The sequence below is a fragment of the Nerophis lumbriciformis genome, linkage group LG09 (assembly GCF_033978685.3).
Source record: "Nerophis lumbriciformis linkage group LG09, RoL_Nlum_v2.1, whole genome shotgun sequence".
NCBI classification, from domain to species: Eukaryota; Metazoa; Chordata; class Actinopteri; order Syngnathiformes; family Syngnathidae; genus Nerophis; species Nerophis lumbriciformis.
The window spans coordinates 54,850,648-54,868,990 of NC_084556.2; the positions used below are offsets into that span (position 1 = coordinate 54,850,648).

Genomic DNA, 18,343 nt, shown 5'->3' on the forward strand with positions numbered 1-18,343 from the left:
TGGTGTGGCTGTTTCAAGATGCACAATAAGGAGGCCCTTGAAGAAAAATGAGCTGCATGGTTAAGTCGCCAGAAGAAAGCCATCACTCCAAATGACTTTGTTCCAGAACTTTTGAGGCGTGTCTCTGTGCTGTTTGGCGTAATGTAAGCGGGATACTTTGTGACATTTGCGCAGGAATGGCTTTCTTCTGGCGACTCGACCATGCAGCCCATTTTTCTTCAAGTGCCTCCTTATTGTGCATCTTGTAACAGCCACACCACCATTTTTCAGAGTCCTGTATTTCAGCTGAAGTTATTTGTGGATTTTTTTTTGCATCTCGAGCAATTTTCCTGGCTGTTGTGGCTGAAATCTTTGCTGGTCTACCTGAATATACATATTTGTATGTATATATACACATACACACATGTATGTACATACAGTATTTACATGAATATGGCGGATCTATATATATATATATATATATACACACATACATACATATATATATTTTTCATCTGGCAGAACAAATGCACTTTGGGTTATCCTAGCTGTATAGGCTAGAGAAAAAAAAGGCAAATAGACACATTTTGGTACAAAAATAGTTTATTAAAAACCTTTTTGTGGCTGAAATGTTGAACATTTTACATCCATGTCTTTTGTACGGTCAATGTTCACACAGTTAGGCGTTAAGCTGAAAGCAAAAGGCTGTAGCGATTCCTTCACATTTGCTATCCGGACTGAAACGATAGGGAGAGAACAGCATCGTCCCTCCCCAGTGAACATCTTATTTAGACACTAAACTCCCCGGTGCCGACAGTGAACATCTTATTTACAGGGGCCGATCCAAGCAGTGCTCTTCATTTGTGATTACGATGATTCGAGGCGTTCACTAAAAATCACGTACACAATTTCAGCGGCGGGACAAAGTCTGTTTAGTGAGGAAAAACACACAGCGGCACTAAAAAAACAACAAAAACAGCTCTGGTGAATTCATGGTGTATGCTTCTTGCTGCTCTGGAGATGCCGATCTTTACGTTAGGTCACGGTATTTGATCATTTTTAGCTTTGCCTGCTCCCAAATTGTGTTTTTTTTTTTTACAGGGAATGAATTCTAGTTAGTGTATTTGTATATTAGTTGCGCATGAACGCACAGCAGATGGACATGCTACATGAATTTTTGCCTCATTCCTGTGAGAATCCTGCATGTGAGCGAGGCATTGAGGAGGGGGGGGTTGGTTCATTTATCCAGGGCGAGCGTCTGTAAAGAGAGAACACTGCGTCGTCTTTCTTTTTCCGACTTGTCAGGTCGTCACGTGGAGGAAACGCCATTCCTTGCGCGGTGAGGAATGAAGCAAAAAGTGATCTATTTTTGCAGCTGATCTTTGAACATTGGAGTGATGGCAAACGAAGCGAACGCGAGACCGGAACACAGGGCTGTTGTCATGGAGTAAAAAGAACAAAAGCTTGTAAAAGTCGTTTAAAAGATGGAATCTACTTTGATGGAGACAGAAGTCAAATGGACATGCAAGAACTCAGTTCTCAGGTGGTGACTTCCATGTGATGGCTTGTGGACCAGGCCATGGAGTCATGTGACCAGTTTAGACACAGGAAGTATTCCGCAGGAGTCTATGAGGCCGCCTCCGGTTTGGCCTCCACGGAATCGGTCTGAGCCTCGGAAGACGGCGGCTCAGCGGCTGAGGGTGTAGATTCAGTAGTTTTTTGAGGGGCTTCCAAAACAGGTCCTTTACATGTTTCTGTGGAAGCCGCCGGCTGTGGAGCCGGCTGCTGCGGAGCCGGCAGCTGCGGAGCCGCTGGCTGCGGAGCCGACGACTGCGGAGCCGACGACTGCGGAGCCGATGACTGCGGAGCCGATGACTGCGGAGCCGCCGGCTTCGGAGCCGCCGGCTGTGGAGCCGATGGCTGCAGAGCCGGCGGCTGTGGAGCTGATGGCTGCAGAGTTGCCGGCTGCGGAGCTGATGGCTGCGGAGCCGCCGGCTGTGGAGCTGATGGCTGCGGAGCCGCCGGCTGTGGAGCTGATGGCTGCAGAGTTGCCGGCTGTGGAGCTGATGGCTGCAGAGTTGCCGGCTGCGGAGCCTTAGGGCTGCGAAACTTGTCCATGTTCTCCAGCTCGGCCAGCCGGTCGTCCCGGTCCCACCGCGTGGTCCTCTCGCGGCGTCTGGGCCGCCCCCCTTCTTTGCCGTCGGCTCCTCTTGCGCTCTCCCGACTTGCTCCGTCCGCCCTTCCTCTGTCGCTGCCTTCGCCCCTCCCGTTCTCCCGCTCCCCGTCGCCGCCTCTCCCTCGCTCCCAGTCTCGATCCAGGCTGCTTCGCCGATCCCTCCAGTCTCGTCGGTCTCTGTCCCTCTCCCAGCCGCCGCCTCCGCCGCCGCGCTGATCGCCGTCTTCCTGCCAGCCGCCGAGTCTGTCCCTCGCGTCCATTCTGTCGCCGCCCCTCGCTCTGTCGCCAAACGGACGCCTGGCGCCGCCGAACCCTCGATCTCTCTCCCGGTCCCGCTCCCGCTCCCGATCAGGCTCCTGGTCCCTGAATCCCGTCCACTCACCCCTGAGAGGGCGGCCGCTCCTTTCCTCAGGCCCGTCGCCCGAACGGGGAACCCCCGGTCTGACAAAGGGAGGAGGGGGCCCGTGAGGGGGCGGCCCATGTGGAGGGAAGGGAGGTCTGATGCTGTGCGAAGGGGGCATCCCAAAGCCCCCTTTGGGCGGAGGGGCGTCGTGGCGCATCATCGGCGCGTGAGGCCCCCTGTGCATAATCTGCTGTGGGACGGGGGGCATGGCGGGGGAGTGTGGCCCCCGGGGAGGAGGGAAACGCTGACCGTGCAGCAGCGGAGGACCCGGGGGCCGCTGCATTGGGATTAAACTGGGCCGTGCCCCCAGCAGACCCCCGGTAGGAGGCTGGATGCTTCCTGGAGGGCCGCCGACCTGGTTACCTGCAGCCGAAGACAAACAGTGTTAGGGAAGTTATGTCACTTATTGGGGGTGCACAAAAATTTTTATCAATTCACATCTGAATCGCGAATCTTAATCTAAATCAATGCATCATTTTCAAAAATCTAAATTTTTTTTTAAATAAAAATGCATTTTTAAAAATACATTTTTAGGCAATCTCCATTTAACCTGTTTTGAAACAGTTTCATTATAATTATTATACCAAATAATATGCAATCAGTTTGAATCATGAATCGTGTTGAAACGAGAATCGGTTCTGAACCGAATCGTAACCCCAAGAATCGGATCGAATTGATGGGTGCCGCGGTGTCAAAAACTGTCTTTACATTTTTTTTTTTTAATTTAAATGTATAATTTTTTAATAAAATTTTTCCATTTTTATATTTTTCAATCGTGAAAAATCACGATTCTTATTTCTAACGACTCTTAATCAATTTAAAAAAAATAATTACATTTTTTGGTTTTAAATATGTCCTGTCCAGCCACTCAGACAAAGCATGTAGTTGATGTAGAGAAGGGGTCTCAAACTGGTTTTGGAGGAAAGGCTATTCCTGGTCAAATCATGACATTAGAACTTTTAAATAAAGACAACTACAGACTGGTTTGTCTTAAAGTTGCCAAAAATAGAACAAGCGCATTCTGAACATGTACAAACCACAAATAATCCTCTTGGCAAAACACTCCAAGTTAGTTGGACATTCTGATGAAAAAAGGGTGCAGTTTCAAAAACAGCATGACTTGGTCTCAGTGTATTTACAAAGACGTTAAACTTTAAGCACTTCCTGTTTAGCATTCTCACGTTGGCAGTTCACCACTAAAGACGTTTGGAAAAGCAACCGAGTGTTTCCTCAAACCGCCACATTGGTGACGTCCGCAACTGCCGCAACACATTCATTCAAATATTACACTTATAATATAAACAAAATAAATATCAAAATGACACCATAGCCGAAATCAAGGTAACGTAACTACAAACTTAACCAATGTGAACATGCTTAGATTTAAGTGTAAAACAAAATAGAACAAATGTTACAATGGAGTTCAGGGTGCGCATCACACTGCATGGAACTCTAACTACAAACACTTAAGTCTTCGCATCTTACCGTTTCGTTATTTTATCTGTTGAGTGGGTATTTTACAATGAAAGAAGGTATTGTGCGTCACTACAGCTGCCGTCTGATTGTCTGCACCTGCGCTGTAGTGGCAGCCAATCCAGACGGCGCTTGAAGTCAGCTGACACTAAACAGTGTCATGTGTGACGTGGGATGCACTTGGATTGCTATTGCGACATCCAGTGGACACATTTAGAACAGCAGTTTCTTTCATTAAATAAAATGCAGTTTATTTTTATATTTAGCAAACTGATCTTGCGGGTTTACGGGCGGATTAAACCTGTACGTTTGACACCCCTGACGTAGATGGTCTATATCTGCTGTACAGATTGACTGGAAGTGTTGGATACTTCTCTTGTTGCCTTATTTGTATTTGACTTTATTAAATGTTTGGGTATACATTTTTTCAACAAAACCAGTTTTCTTTTAAGTAATATAGAAATGTATCAGAGCTGTTTATGTATTTTATGGAGGAATGTAGTTAATCATAGAACTGGCATCCAATGTTATTAAAAGAGTATTGATTTTGAGTATCGTAATCGATTCTGAATCGAATCATTACCCCCAAGAATGGAATGGTGTTCACAGTCCTACCACTCATTAATTTCGTCATCATAAAAACAAGAAAAGAGGAACTAACACATGGCTCCCATCTGGTTATTGAAGAAGTTGGGAGCGTCCGAGACCTCCTCGTGTTTCCTGGTGACCAGACCTGCAGGGCCCAGAGGCATGTCTTCACCTTTGGCAGGAGGCGGCGGTCCGAGAGGCATGGTCCTGGGTGGGGGGAAACCTGGGAGAGGCGGAGGGTTGCATGATGACTTTTCTGGCACTTTTTGCGACTGTTTACCCGAGAGCAGCGATTCTAAACCTTTTTGACCTCGGCACCAAACTTTCCCACTACACAGGGGCACACTCAAATATGAACACTAAATTAGTCATCTTACTCTTGATTTTAACAGTATTCAATAACTATATCTAACCGACTTAAAGTTTAAGAGGATAAACTCAAAAAATAAAAACCTAAAACCAAAAAAAAAAGTATAAATACTAAACATCAACACCATAAGGCAGTGTTATTCAACCACTGTGCCGCAGCACACTAGTGTGCCGTGAGATATTGTCTGGTGTGCCGCTGGAAATTGTGCAACTTCACCTAATTGGTCCAAAAAATATCTTTTGCAAATCAATAATTATAATAATGTGCCCTTGTCTAGTGTCTGTGCCGTATCGTGCTTGGCAGGGTAACCATGTAGTACTCCAGTAGATGGCAGCAGGTAGTTAATAGCTTTGCAGAAGTCGGAACGCGTCAAGGATGGTTTGTCGTGATCCCAATATGCAGAGCACAGCGGGAGACAGTGTGCAGGTAATAAGGTATGTAATGCTTAAAACAAAAATGAACAAAAGGCAACTATGCAAAACGTAAGTAAAACTGAACTGGCTACATGGTAAACAAAAACAGAATGCTGGACGACAGCAAAGACTTACAGTGTGTGTCCGTACATGACATGACAATCAACAATGTCCCCACAAAGAAGGATAGCGTCGGCACAACTGAAATAGTCTTGATTGCCAATACAAAGCAGGTCAGGCAATAGCACTCAAAGGAAGACGTGAAGCTGCTACAGGAAAACACCAACAAAACAGGAAGGCTCACCAAAATAACAGCGCAAGACAGGAACTAAAGCACTACATAAAGAAAACTACAAACTAAAAAAAAAGACAACCTGGTGGATTTTCATTTTTTAACATTTCTGCTGGTGGAGTGCCTTCATATTTTTTCAATGAAAAAAATGTGCCTTGGCTCAAAAAAGGTTGAAAATCACTGCCATAAGGAGCCCATCTCACCCCGGACATAAACTTTTGGAACTGGAGATACAGGACAATAAAATGCTGGACAAACAGATTTAAGAACACTTTTTACCCGAGAGCAACAGTGTCACTGAACACAAGACAAGAATGACTGTGCATGTGAGCTGAGTGCTTGCTATTTTGATCTATGTTTTTATGTATTTTATGTGTTATTATGAATTTGCACTAAATTAGTTTTTGCTTACAATTTCGTTGTACAATGTACAATGACAATAAAGATATATTCTATTCTTCTATTCTAAAGATACCGCAAAAGAAGGGACTCATAAAAACTGATGAAAAATATATGTACATACAATTAGGCAGTGCTAAAATGAATACATCCATCCATCCATTTTCTACCGCTTATTCCCTTTGGGGGCGCTGGAGCCTATCTCAGCTACAATCGGGCGGAAGGCGGGGTACACCCTGGACAAGTCGCCACCTCATCGCAGTAAAATGAATACATTCCAACCAAATAATAATACATTATAAAAAAATATATGTTCCTTTAATTTTTTTCCTGAAATGAGTAAAAATGCAAATAAAAATACAGCTTCCCCACTTTCATAATTTTTGCGCTTAAAAAAAAACTGACTTCATCTCCAGATTTCTTCTGTTTGTTTAAATGGTTATGACTGCCACAAGTGGTAAAAAAGTGTATTACAACTGAGTACCGCTGTGGCCCCCACAGACCACATCTAAGAAACAAATATTTTTTTGACATCCCTCTAGGGCAGTGATTTTGCCGTGAGATATTGTCTGGTGTGCCGTGGGAAATTATGCAGCTTCACCTAATTTGTCTCAAAAATCTTTTTTGCAAATCAATAATCATAATAATGTGCCGTTGTCTAGTGCCTGTGCTGTGTAGAGCTTGGCAGGGTAATCTTGTAATACTCCATATCAGTAGGTGGCAGCAGATAGTTCATTGCTTTGTAGAAGTCGGAACGTGTCGAGGATGGTTTGTCGTGATCCCAATATGCAGAGCACAGCGGGAGACAGCGTTCAGGTAAAAAGGTACGGAACGCTTAAACCAAAAATTAACAAAAGGCAAGTCCCGCTAGGAAAAGGCCCTGAAGCATAGGGATGGCGATGTAAAACAAAAGTCAAACTCAACTGGCTACAAAGTCAACAAAAACAGAATGCTGGACGACAGCAAAAACTTACAGTGTGTGGAGCAAAGACGGCGTCCACAAAGTACATCCGTACATGACATGGCAATCAACAATGTCCCCACGAAGAAGGATAGCGTACGCACAACTTCAATAGTCTTGATTGCGAAAACAAAGCAATAGCACTCAAAGGAAGGCGTGAAGCTGCTACAGGAGAACACCAACAAAACAGGAAGTGTCACCAAAATAACAGCGCAAGACAGGAACTAAAGCACTACACACAGGAAACAACAACAAACTCAAAATAAGGCACGACAACCTAGTGGAGTTTCATTTTTTAACCTTTTCTGCTGGTGGTGTGCCTCTGTATTTTTTTTATGAAAAGAAATGTGCCTTGGCTCAAAAAAGGTTGAAAAACACTGCTCTCGGGGGCACTCGCGGCCCAACAATGGTTAAGAAACATGTGCCAGCAACCTGAGGGTTCCTGGTTCGATCCCCACCTTCTACCAACCTAGTCTTGTCCTTAAAGTTAAAGTTAAAGTACCAGTACTACTAGGTGTGGCAAAATTATTCTCTGCATTTGACCCATCACCCTTGATCACCCCCTGGGAGGTGAGGGGAGCAGTGAGCAGCAACAGTGGCTGCGCCCGGAAATCATTTTTGGTGATTTAACCCCCAATTCCAACCCTTGATGCTGAGTGCCAAGCAGGGAGGTAATGGCTCCCATTTTTATAGTCTTTGGTATGACTCGGCCAGGGTTTGAACTCACAACCTACCCATCTCAGGGCGGACTCTCTAACCACAAGGCCACTGAATAGGTTATACAAGTATAACCCATAATCAATAAGACTACGTTTAGACTGCAGGCCAAATGGGTTGAGATGGGTAGGTTGTGAGTTCAAACCCCGGTTGAGTCATACCAAAGACTAAAAAAAATGGGAGCCATTACCTCCCTGCTTGGCACTCAGCATCAAGGGTTGGAATTGGGGGTTAAATCACCAAAATGATTCCCGGGCGCGGCACCGCTGCTGCCCACTGCTCCCCTCACCTCCCAGGTGGTGATCAAGGGGATGGGTCAAATGCAGAGGACAAATTTCACCACACCTAGTGTGTGTGTGACAATCATTGCTACTTTAACTTATACTTGTATAGCGCTTTTCTACCTTTAAGGTACTCAAAGCGCTTTGACAATATTTCCACATTCACACACTGATGGCGGGAGCTGCCATGCAAGGCGCTAACCACCACCCATCAGGAGCAAGGGTGAAGTGTCTTGCTCAAGGACACAACGGACATGACGAGGTTGTTAGTAGGTGGGGATTGAACCAGGAACCCTCAGGTTGCTGGCACGGCCACTCGCCCAACGGCGCCACGCCGTCCCCAAAGTGGCGCGGCCAAAGTGGTCCAAATCAAATTTTTCGAATTTGGATTTCTTCTAGCTGACTGTTTACACTGCAAGTAAAATGTGCATTAAATTGTTTTGTGCATCGACGGCACTTACATGCGCAGTTCCATAAAGTGCAAACAAGGAAGTTCCATAAATTAACAAGGATGTCGCTACTACTACTACTACAAAATAAAAGTTTTTTATATTTTACGTGAAAATGAATTAGAGTAATATAATGTACCGTATTTTCCGCACTATAAGGCGCACCGGATTATTAGCCGCACCTTCTATGAATTACATATTTCATAATTTTGTCCACCAATAAGCCGCCCCGGACTAAAAGCCGCGCCTACGCTGCGCTAAAGTGAATGTCAAAAAAACGCTGCGCTAAAGTGAATGTCAAAAAAACAGTCAGATAGTTCAGTCAAACTTTAATAATATATTGAAAACCAGCGTTCTAACAACTCTGTCCCAAAATGTACAAATGTGCAATCACAAACATAGTAAAATTCAAAATGGTGTAGAGCAATAGCAACATACCGGTAATGTTGCTCGAACGTTAATGTCACAACACACAACACACAAAATAAACATAGCGCTCACTTTCTGAAGTTATTCTTCATTCGTACCGGTAAATCCTTCGAATTCTTCGTCTTCGGTGTCCGAATTGAAAAGTTGCGCTAGCGTGGCTTCCAAAATGGCGGGCTCCGTCTCTTCGAAATCATCGGATTCAGTGTCGCTGTTGTTGTGCAGCAGTTCTGTGAATCCTGCCTTCCGGAAAGCTCGGACCACAGTTGTGACAGAAATATCTGCCCAGGCATTTACAATCCACTGGCAGATGTTGGCGTATGTTGTCCGGCGTTGTCTGCCCGTCTTAGTGAAGGTGTGTTCGCCTTCGGTCATCCATTTTTCCCACGCAGTTCGCAGTCGTGATTTGAATGCCCTGTTGACACCAATATCCAGCGGTTGGAGTTCTTTGGTTAATCCACCCGGAATGACGGCGAGTGTTGTATTTGTGTGCTTCACTTGTTTTTTGACACCATCTGTGATGTGGGCGCGCATAGAGTCATATATCAACATGGACGGAGCAGCGTGAAAAAAGCCACCCGGCCGCTTCGCGTAAACTTCCCTTAACCACTCGCTCATCTTTTCTTCATCCATCCATCCCTTCGAGTTAGCTTTTATGATGACGCCGGCTGGAAAGGTCTCTTTTGGCAAGGTCTTCCTTTTGAATATCACCATGAGTGGAAGTTAGCATGGCAAGCTAGAACCACAGTGAAGGATGACTTCTCATTCCCTGTGGAGCGAATATTCACCGTACGTGCTCCCGTTCCACAGTGCGGTTCAGTTGCTGTGAAATACGGTAGTAATCCGTGTGCGGATGGAGAGATTGCGTCTTTTTATGACCCGGATCGTTTAGTAGGAGCCATTTTGTGGTCTTTACAGATGTAAACAGGAAATGAAACGTACGGTGATATCCGCGCGTTTTTTCTTCTTCTTCCGGGGGCGGGTGAAGCGCTTCCTTTTCTATGGGGGCGGGTGAAGCGCTTCCTGTTCTATGGGGGCGGGTGCTTTCCTTGGCGGTTGCTTGCGTAGAAGAAGAAGCGCTTCCTGTTCTACCGGGAAAAAAGATGGCGGCTGTTTACCGAAGTTGCGAGACCGAAACTTTATGAAAATGAATCGTAATAAAGCGCACCGGGTTATTAGGCGCACTGTCAGCTTTTGAGAAAAATTGTGGTTTTTAGGTGCGCCTTATAGTGCGGAAAATACGGTATGAATGGATATATATATATATATAGTGTAATATATTTGGGAAGATTCTAATCTTTTTATGGCAACACGGACATCAGCGTGGATCTACCTTAGCTTTATCTTTCAACCTACTCAGTGGCCTAGTGGTTAGAGTGGTAGGTGGTGAGTTCAAACCCCGGCTGAGTCATACCAAAGACTATAAAAATGGGAGCCATTACCTCCCTGCTTGGCACTCAGCATCAAGGCTTGGAATTGGGGGTTACATCAGCAAAAATGATTCCCGAGCGCGGCCGCCGCTGCTGCTCACTGCTCCCCTCCCCTCCCAGGGGGTGAACAAGGGGATGGGTCAAATGCTGAGGACAAATTTCACCACACCTAGTGTGTGTGTGACAATCATTGGTACTTTAACTTTAACTTAACTCACTTACGTAAACAACTTACGCCATGTACCCAACATGTAAGCAAATAACAATCACTATTTCTTCAGATCATCAATTTCTTCAATCATTTCAACAGGGGAATTCCTGGAAATTTGGGACTGTCGGGAAAAGCTGTAATTTTGTGCAATATGCGACATAGCACGATTGCCCTGAATGATCTAGACCCTTGGTCTAGGTGAGTGTGTGTTACCTGGAGGCATCTGCATGGGGTTGAAGCCAGGGCGGATGAAAGGCGGCGGGGGCATGCCCGGGGGGAAGGAGGGAGGTGGTATCCCGATGGGGGCGGGGAAGCCAGGGGGCGGCACAGGTCCCATGCCCATCATTGGCTGCTGCATTGGAGGAAGCTGGGGAAAAAGGCACGTGGTTAAAGAAGGCGTGGAGGCGGTGGCAAGAGAAGGTAGTCTACCTGTGCAGGAGTAGCTGCGGCTAACAGGTGCGCCTCCTCGTGCTGCTGTGACTCCGCCCCGCCGTTGTGGTTGAGCTCCTCGGGGTTCATGAGGGCCTTCCGTGCTGTGCTCCACTCTGGAAGGAGGAAAGAGCGGTAAGAAGACCAACGTTCCATCAGGAGAGGAGAGCTGCCACCGAGTACTACCTGGTGATAAAGTGTCTCCATCCAGGACGCCTCCTTCCTTCAGCTCCTCCAGTTGGTCCTCCTTCACCTTGGACCAGGGCACGTAGGTGACCCCCAGCTCCACGTTCCAGTACTGTTTCAAGTCAGCCTTGATGCCCTTGTTCAGAGCCCACGCAATCTGGTGGCAGACAACAAACGCATCCCTCATGACTTCATGCATGCTCACTCTACATTAGGACTGCAGCTGGACACTATTTAAATCATCTATCCATGAGTTTGTTTGATTAATCTATCCATGAGTTTGTTTGATCAATCTATCCATGAGTTTGTTTGATCAATCTATCCATGAGTTTGTTTGATCAATATATCCATTAGTTTGTTTGATCAATATATCCATTAGTTTGTTTGATCAATCTATCCATGAGTTTGTTTGATCAATATATCCATTAGTTTGTTTGATCAATCTATCCATGAGTTTGTTTGATCAATATATCCATTAGTTTGTTTGATCAATATATCCATTAGTTTGTTTGATCAATCTATCCATGAGTTTGTTTGATCAATATATCCATTAGTTTGTTTGATCAATCTATCCATGAGTTTGATTGATTAATCTATCCATTAGTTTGTTTGATCAATCTATCCATGAGTTTGTTTGATTAATCTATCCATTAGTTTGATTAATCTGATAAAACACACTTTATGGCCTCAATACCTATTTAAAGTAAAATACTTCATAGAACAAATATTTTTCTACTGGCTATAACCTTCATTAACTTCTATCTTCTTCTGGATTGTATTTACTTTTTTTTAACCTTCTTTTAGCTTCTATTTATCCGTTACCTTCTTTTTATCCTATTTTGGCTTCTATTTACATTTTGTTTACCTTCTCTTTACCTTATTTCACTTTTTATTTATATTTTTTACCTTTAATTTATCTTTACCTGCTATTTCAATTTTTTGTACCTTCTTTTGCCTTTTATTTATCTTCTCTTGGCCTCAGTGTATCTTTGTTTTACCTTCTAATTGCCTTTAACTTTTATTTACATTTTACCTTATAGTTATCTTATTTTACCTTCTTTTAACCCCTTACATTCTTTAACCATCAATTTAACTTGTTTGACTTTTATTTACCTTCTTACATTTTATTTAGGCTTCCGTTTACCTTTGTTCACCCATTTTACCTTCTATTGACCTTTTTTTTTTTAAAACACTGTTTTACCTTATATTTACTGCTTTTACATTTCATTCCAAATGTTATACCTTTTAAAAACCTTATTTTACCATCTATTTAACTTGTTTTACTTTTGTTAACCTTCTATTTTTTATTCTTTTCCTTCTTTTGCCTTCCATTGACTTTCTTTTGAACTTTTATTCAACTTCTTTTATGCAGTGCGGATTTTATAATGTTTTTGTTATTTAGTTTATTTTTCAGTTACACTCAAACGATTAATCAGAATGCAATTTGAAGTTTTGTTGTAGTCCATTTAATATTTGCAGTCCTGCGCTAGATGACCACAACATATTTGATATTCCACCGTGAAAGAAGACAAAAGCTACACCTAGTGGGCATGATATGACATTACACTTTGATTCTTTCACCTTGATGGCTTTTTGGTTGACTTTGTAGGGCCCTCGACTGAGCTTCTGCAGGGCCCTGAAGGCGTCATGCCGGTGTATCATGACGATGTAGGCGCAGCCGCGTGGAGGGATCATCTAAACAAGGACAGAAAGACATTGACGTTTCCCACCTCTTTGTTTTTCACATCACATTTGCTATTATTTCTCACATTGATGGAGTCAATGGGTCCAAACTCCTCCAGCAGACACGCCACGTCCTGCTGCTGAGTCCTCTTGTCCAGCTGGCCCACCCACAGAGTCGTACTGCAGACTGAAGCGCACACACATTGGAGATGACCTCACACACACGTCAAGCCTTCAGGACTCACTGCTCAGCGTCTCGTTCTTGGACGGCGGTAGACCCTTTTGGCGACGCTCGCGCTCCCGCTCCCTCTCCTTGCGCTCCTGCGAGCGGGATCGCGGGGACTGCTGGCGGCGGTCCCTGGAGCGCGAGCGCCTGTGTCTGGATCGGCGTGTGCGGGAGTTGGAGCGCGACCTCCTCCGCTTGGGAGACCTTGTGTGTATACAAAGAGATGCTGAAAGGCTCCAAGTGTTGAGCGATGAACTCAAACCGCTTACCTGGAGCCTGAACGTGACCTTTGACCATGTCTGCCATCCCTCATAGATGAACCTGCGTCGGCTGACGAGTCCTAAAATGGCATCCAGAGGTTACAAATAGGGATGAACAATCGTTTTCTCCCCAAGCTCATAACTTCCTACTTCTCAAGACTAGTAAAGAGAACCTATTACAATATATTATTTTCAATGGTGACTCAGGTGTAGTCTTCAGCAGCAAGTGTCTTGGTAATCTTTCAAAACATCGTTGCGGCGATGCTGGCGTTTAAGGTGGCTGATAAGGTTCGACGTGTTTAAGCACGACTTCTTTTCCTTGCTTGTCGAACAATTGGTGCAAAAATCACACGCAATATCTTCCTCTGCAACAGTGAAGTCCCACACTGACATAAGAAAAGAAGCGCTTGATTTGCCCAGCCTAACACACCTACAGCGCAGCATGTAAAATGAAGCACAATAAAAGCTGCTACACCTTAGAAATACATTTTTTTAACAGTATATATTGTATAAACTAGTATAAATGTATTTCGATACTTTTCGAAATAAAATCTTAGGGTACATTAAACATATGTTTCTTATTGCAAGTTTGTCCTTAAATAAAATAGTGAACATACTACACAACTTGTCTTTTAGTAGTAAGTAAACAAACAAAGACTCCTAATTTAGCTGCTGACGTATGCAGTAACATATTGTGTCATTTATCATTCAATTATTTTGTCAACATTATGAGGGACAAGCTGTAAAAAAATTATTATTAATCTACTTGTTCATTTACTGTTAATATCTGCTTACTTTCTCTTTTACCATGTTCTATCTACACTTCTGTTAAAATGTAATTATCACTTATTCTTCTCTTCTTTGATACTTTACATTCGTTTTGGATGATACCACCAATTTGGGTATCAATCCGATACCAAGTAGTTGCAGGATCATACATTGGTCATATTCAAAGTCCTCATGTGTCCAGGGAAGTATTTCCTGAGTTTATAAACATAATATGTTTTGTTTTTTTAAATGAAAGAAGATTTTGTGATGCTAAAAAATATCAATGTGATCATAGTAGTATTGACTAGATACGCTCCTGTACTTGGTATCATTACAGCGGATGTTAGGTGTAGATCCACCCATGGCGTTTGTTTACATTGTGATGCCGGTGAGCTACGGTGTGTAGGGAAGCATGTTTAGCTATTCCTCGTCCTGCAGTGATAAAGGTACTTGTAAGAAACGTACTTTATTTGTCGCCATGTAGGCGAGGATTAGTGATTTAGAAGTAGCTACAACACTGCAGATTGCGGATGAACGTTAGTCACTAGCTGGCGAGCCATAATGTTGTATAATAGACTGTATTTATATTATTCACATGTGAATAATGCTGTATAATAGACTGTATTTATGTTATTCACATGTGAATAATGCTGTATAATAGACTGTATTTATATTATTCACATGTGAATAATGCTGTATAATAGACTGTATTTATGTTATTCACATGTGAATAATGCTGTATAATAGACTGTATTTATATTATTCACATGTGAATAATGCCGTATAATAGACTGTATTTATATTATTCACATGTGAATAATGCTGTATAATAGACTGTATTTATGTTATTCACATGTGAATAATGCTGTATAATAGACTGTATTTATATCATTCACATGTAAAAAATACCTAAGTGTTTATTGTCTATTGTGAGCGAACTGTGGTGCTGAATTTCCCTCAGGGATCAATAAAGTACTTTCTATTCTATTCTATATCTGCTGTACAAATTTACATTACAAAAGAGAAATGTTGAAAACTTCTCTTGTTGCCTTTGACTTTATCAAATGTTTGGGTAGAATTTTATTAAACAAAAACAGTTTTCTTTGAAGTAATATAGACATTTATCAGAGATGTTTATCTATTTTATGAAAGAATGTAGTTAATCACAGAAGTGGCACCCAATGTTATTAAAAAAGTATAGATTTTGAATTGAGAATTGAATCGCTACCCCCAATAATCGAATCAAATCGTGCAGTGGCTAAAGATTCACAGCCCCAGTTTTCCTTGTTTTTTTTTAATCGGTTACTGTAGCTTTTTTTTTAATGTTATCGGATTTCCCTGTATGATGTCATAATTCTTTCTATCAGCTTGACAATTATCTGTTGGATATTTATCGTGCAGCCATAGTCTTAAACACAAACCTCTTTGCCACGTTTAGCCTGGACTAACAGCTTTGAGAGGAGTACCGCAAGTGCTCCTCCACAGTAGAGTTTCATAAACGTTCATGAAGGCAATAGAAGTGAGATTGAGAACGAATCAATGGCTGCGATTACTCCTCAGCACAGGATACACAGGTGGAAGCAGGGGCTTTGCGGTGGCTGTTGATCCTACTTAAGAGTGTTACCTGCTGCGCTGATCCAGAGGGAAAGTAACCCCCTGGGAAGCCTGGAGGCTGCTGGCCTGGTGGAAGGTGTCCCATAACTGGGAAGCCTTGTCCTGGCAGCATGCCGAAGGCTGGGAGCTGGCCGTTAGGCGGGAGAGCGCCCTGAGGAGGACAAAGGTGCTTTTGATGATCACGTTTAACAAGGTATTAATAATCCTTTACAGTGGAACCTCCATTTACGAAGCCAACTTTTCAAATTACGAATTTTTAGTAAGAACCTTTCAATTATTGGCATTCACACATATAAGATTCTAGACCAAAATAATCATCATTTGTTATTATTCCGCCGCAACTTTGCAGTTTTCATCCGATCGGAACCCTTCAAGTATCAAAACGTTCGGCTCGACCAGGAATTGTGAGCTCCCCCCCCAAATTTTTTAACCCAGAATTCCCGGTTTTCCAGGACATTTTTCCCATTGAAAATGAATGCACTTTTCGAACTTGCACAAGTCCCACATTTCTCACCCGATTTGAAGCGTTCCAACATCCAGACACTCCACCCAGCCTGGACATTCAAACTACCATTTTACATGTTCCAAAAAAACTTCCAGGAATTCCCGGTTTACCAAAGCCCTATTTTCACCTCTTCCTGGAAAGTTTTCACAGTCCACATTTTTCAACCGATTCCACCTTCAAAACATTCCTCTTAGTTGGGACAACACATGTTCCTATTTATTTTGTACAAATTCCCGGTTTTCCCAAAATACCAATTCTCAATTCAAACTGTTGCTACGTCAACATTAGGGATGTCCCGATCCAGGTTTTTGCACTTCCGATCCGATACCGATATTGTTTTTGCACTTCCGATCCGATACCGATACTGACCGATACCGATACTGACCTATCCGAGCATGTATTAAAGTTTAAAGTTATTTAGCCTACTTAGTTGTCAGAATCATGTTGAAAAGGGTTTTAGTACTCTTGATAACAACTAGCCAGCTGAATTAGGGGAGTTTGAATAATACACAATGGTTGGTAACAAGAAACTGACCTGTTTATTCAAGGATAAACACAAAATAGACAAAATTATACATGACAAACAGAAATGGCATCATTGAACTAGGGCTGGGCGATAGCCTTTTTTAAATATTGCGATATTTTAAGGCCATATTGCGATACACGATATATATCTGGATATTTTGCCTTAGCCTTGAATGAACACTTGATGCATATAATCACAGCAGTATGATGATTCTATGTGTCTACATGAAAACATTCTTCTTCATACTGCATTAATATATGCTACTTTTAAACTTTCATGCAGAGAGGGAAATCACAACTAAAAAAATCACTAATTTTTTCATACGGTGTTGATCTGGAAATGTTTGCCTTGGCATTTTGATGGTGTGGACGTGTGGCACCGAATGGAGATAAGTGTCTCGACAGACGTTACAATATTTGAACAATGATGACGAAAACTGTTTTCTCTGTCGCGTCCGTGTGTCGAAAATTGTAATGCGCTTATTTTTTTATTTGATTTTGTGCGTGGCATAGATTTGCAGTGCGCAATTGCACAGGCGCGCACCTTAGAGGGAAGTTTGCTAGCCCGGCTGCGCTAGCATCACAGCTAACGTTAGCATGCTGCTACCTCTCTGCTCCGTGAGGACGTATACGTATGTGACGTATGACGTGACAGTATGTGATGTATGACGTGACAGTATGTGACGTATGACGTGACAGTATGTGACGTGTGTAAGAAGGTGCGCTTGCTGTCTGTGAGAAAGACAGACAGGAAAGAGTGAGAAGAGCCTGTCGTGTAATGCCAGCAGCTAAAAGCAACTGCGTGTCTTGCCTGAGAATCCACAGACCTGTGGATGTGTTGAAGGTGTGCTGGAAAATGCGGAACGGATATTAGGGAGCAGCAGAGAAGTGGAATATATTATTTAAATCTGTGCGTTGGAAAACACGGACCGGAGTTTTTTAAAATCTGGATGCCGATACGCATTTTTTTGCAAATATCGGCGGCCGATCCGATCCAAATATCAGATCGGGACATCCCTAGTCAACATTTTTCAAAATTCCAACGCCAACCCATTCATATCTTCTAGGACAATTGTGCTAGTATCAATATTTTCAAAAATGTCCCCTTTTTTTCCCCAAAATTCCCCAAAAATTCCCATTCAAATAAATGGACATATTCATAGTTCTAAAATGCCCAAAATGTTCTAACTTTTGCTCCAATTTTATAACCGATCCAGAGCTTTCAACCATCCAAACACAGTACTCTTCTGATATATCAAAAGTAAAACATGTTTTCCCTTTCCCCAAATTCCCGGTTTTCCCAGGAATTTCCCCCTATTGACAATGAATGGGCAATATAAACTTTCCACATTTCTCATCCGATTAGAACAGTTCCAACATCCACACACTCTACTCACCCTGGACATTCAAGCCAGCATGTTTCCCGGTTTTGAAAATTCCCCGGAATAACCAGGAATTTCCATCCATTAAAAGTAAATTGGCAATATACAAACTTCTGCATAACCCACATTTCTCATCCGATTTGAACTGTTCCAACATCCACACACTCCCCTCACCCTCACACAGTACTCTTCTGATG

At 42.9% G+C, this 18,343-nt stretch overlaps 1 protein-coding gene across 3 annotated transcripts in view; it reads right to left on the minus strand.

The window, feature by feature from the left end:
- Positions 1-564: 564 nt before the first annotated feature.
- The window catches only part of scaf4a (SR-related CTD-associated factor 4a), a 39,759-nt gene continuing 21,980 nt past the window's right edge, over positions 565-18,343 (minus strand). For 2 of the 3 annotated variants that reach the window (XM_072913857.1, XM_061961743.2), the window contains exons 10-19: positions 15,745-15,885; positions 13,362-13,432; positions 13,112-13,296; positions 12,953-13,053; positions 12,765-12,878; positions 11,184-11,340; positions 10,998-11,113; positions 10,782-10,935; positions 4,693-4,842; positions 565-2,921 (exon numbers count right to left, since the gene is read on the minus strand). In XM_072913857.1, the coding sequence (XP_072769958.1) occupies positions 1,606-2,921; positions 4,693-4,842; positions 10,782-10,935; positions 10,998-11,113; positions 11,184-11,340; positions 12,765-12,878; positions 12,953-13,053; positions 13,112-13,296; positions 13,362-13,432; positions 15,745-15,885 (2,505 nt within the window). In that variant the 3' untranslated portion in view covers positions 565-1,605. The remainder of the gene's footprint in view (positions 2,922-4,692; positions 4,843-10,781; positions 10,936-10,997; positions 11,114-11,183; positions 11,341-12,764; positions 12,879-12,952; positions 13,054-13,111; positions 13,297-13,361; positions 13,433-15,744; positions 15,886-18,343) is intronic. The other variant, XR_012050616.1, reaches the window with a different exon arrangement.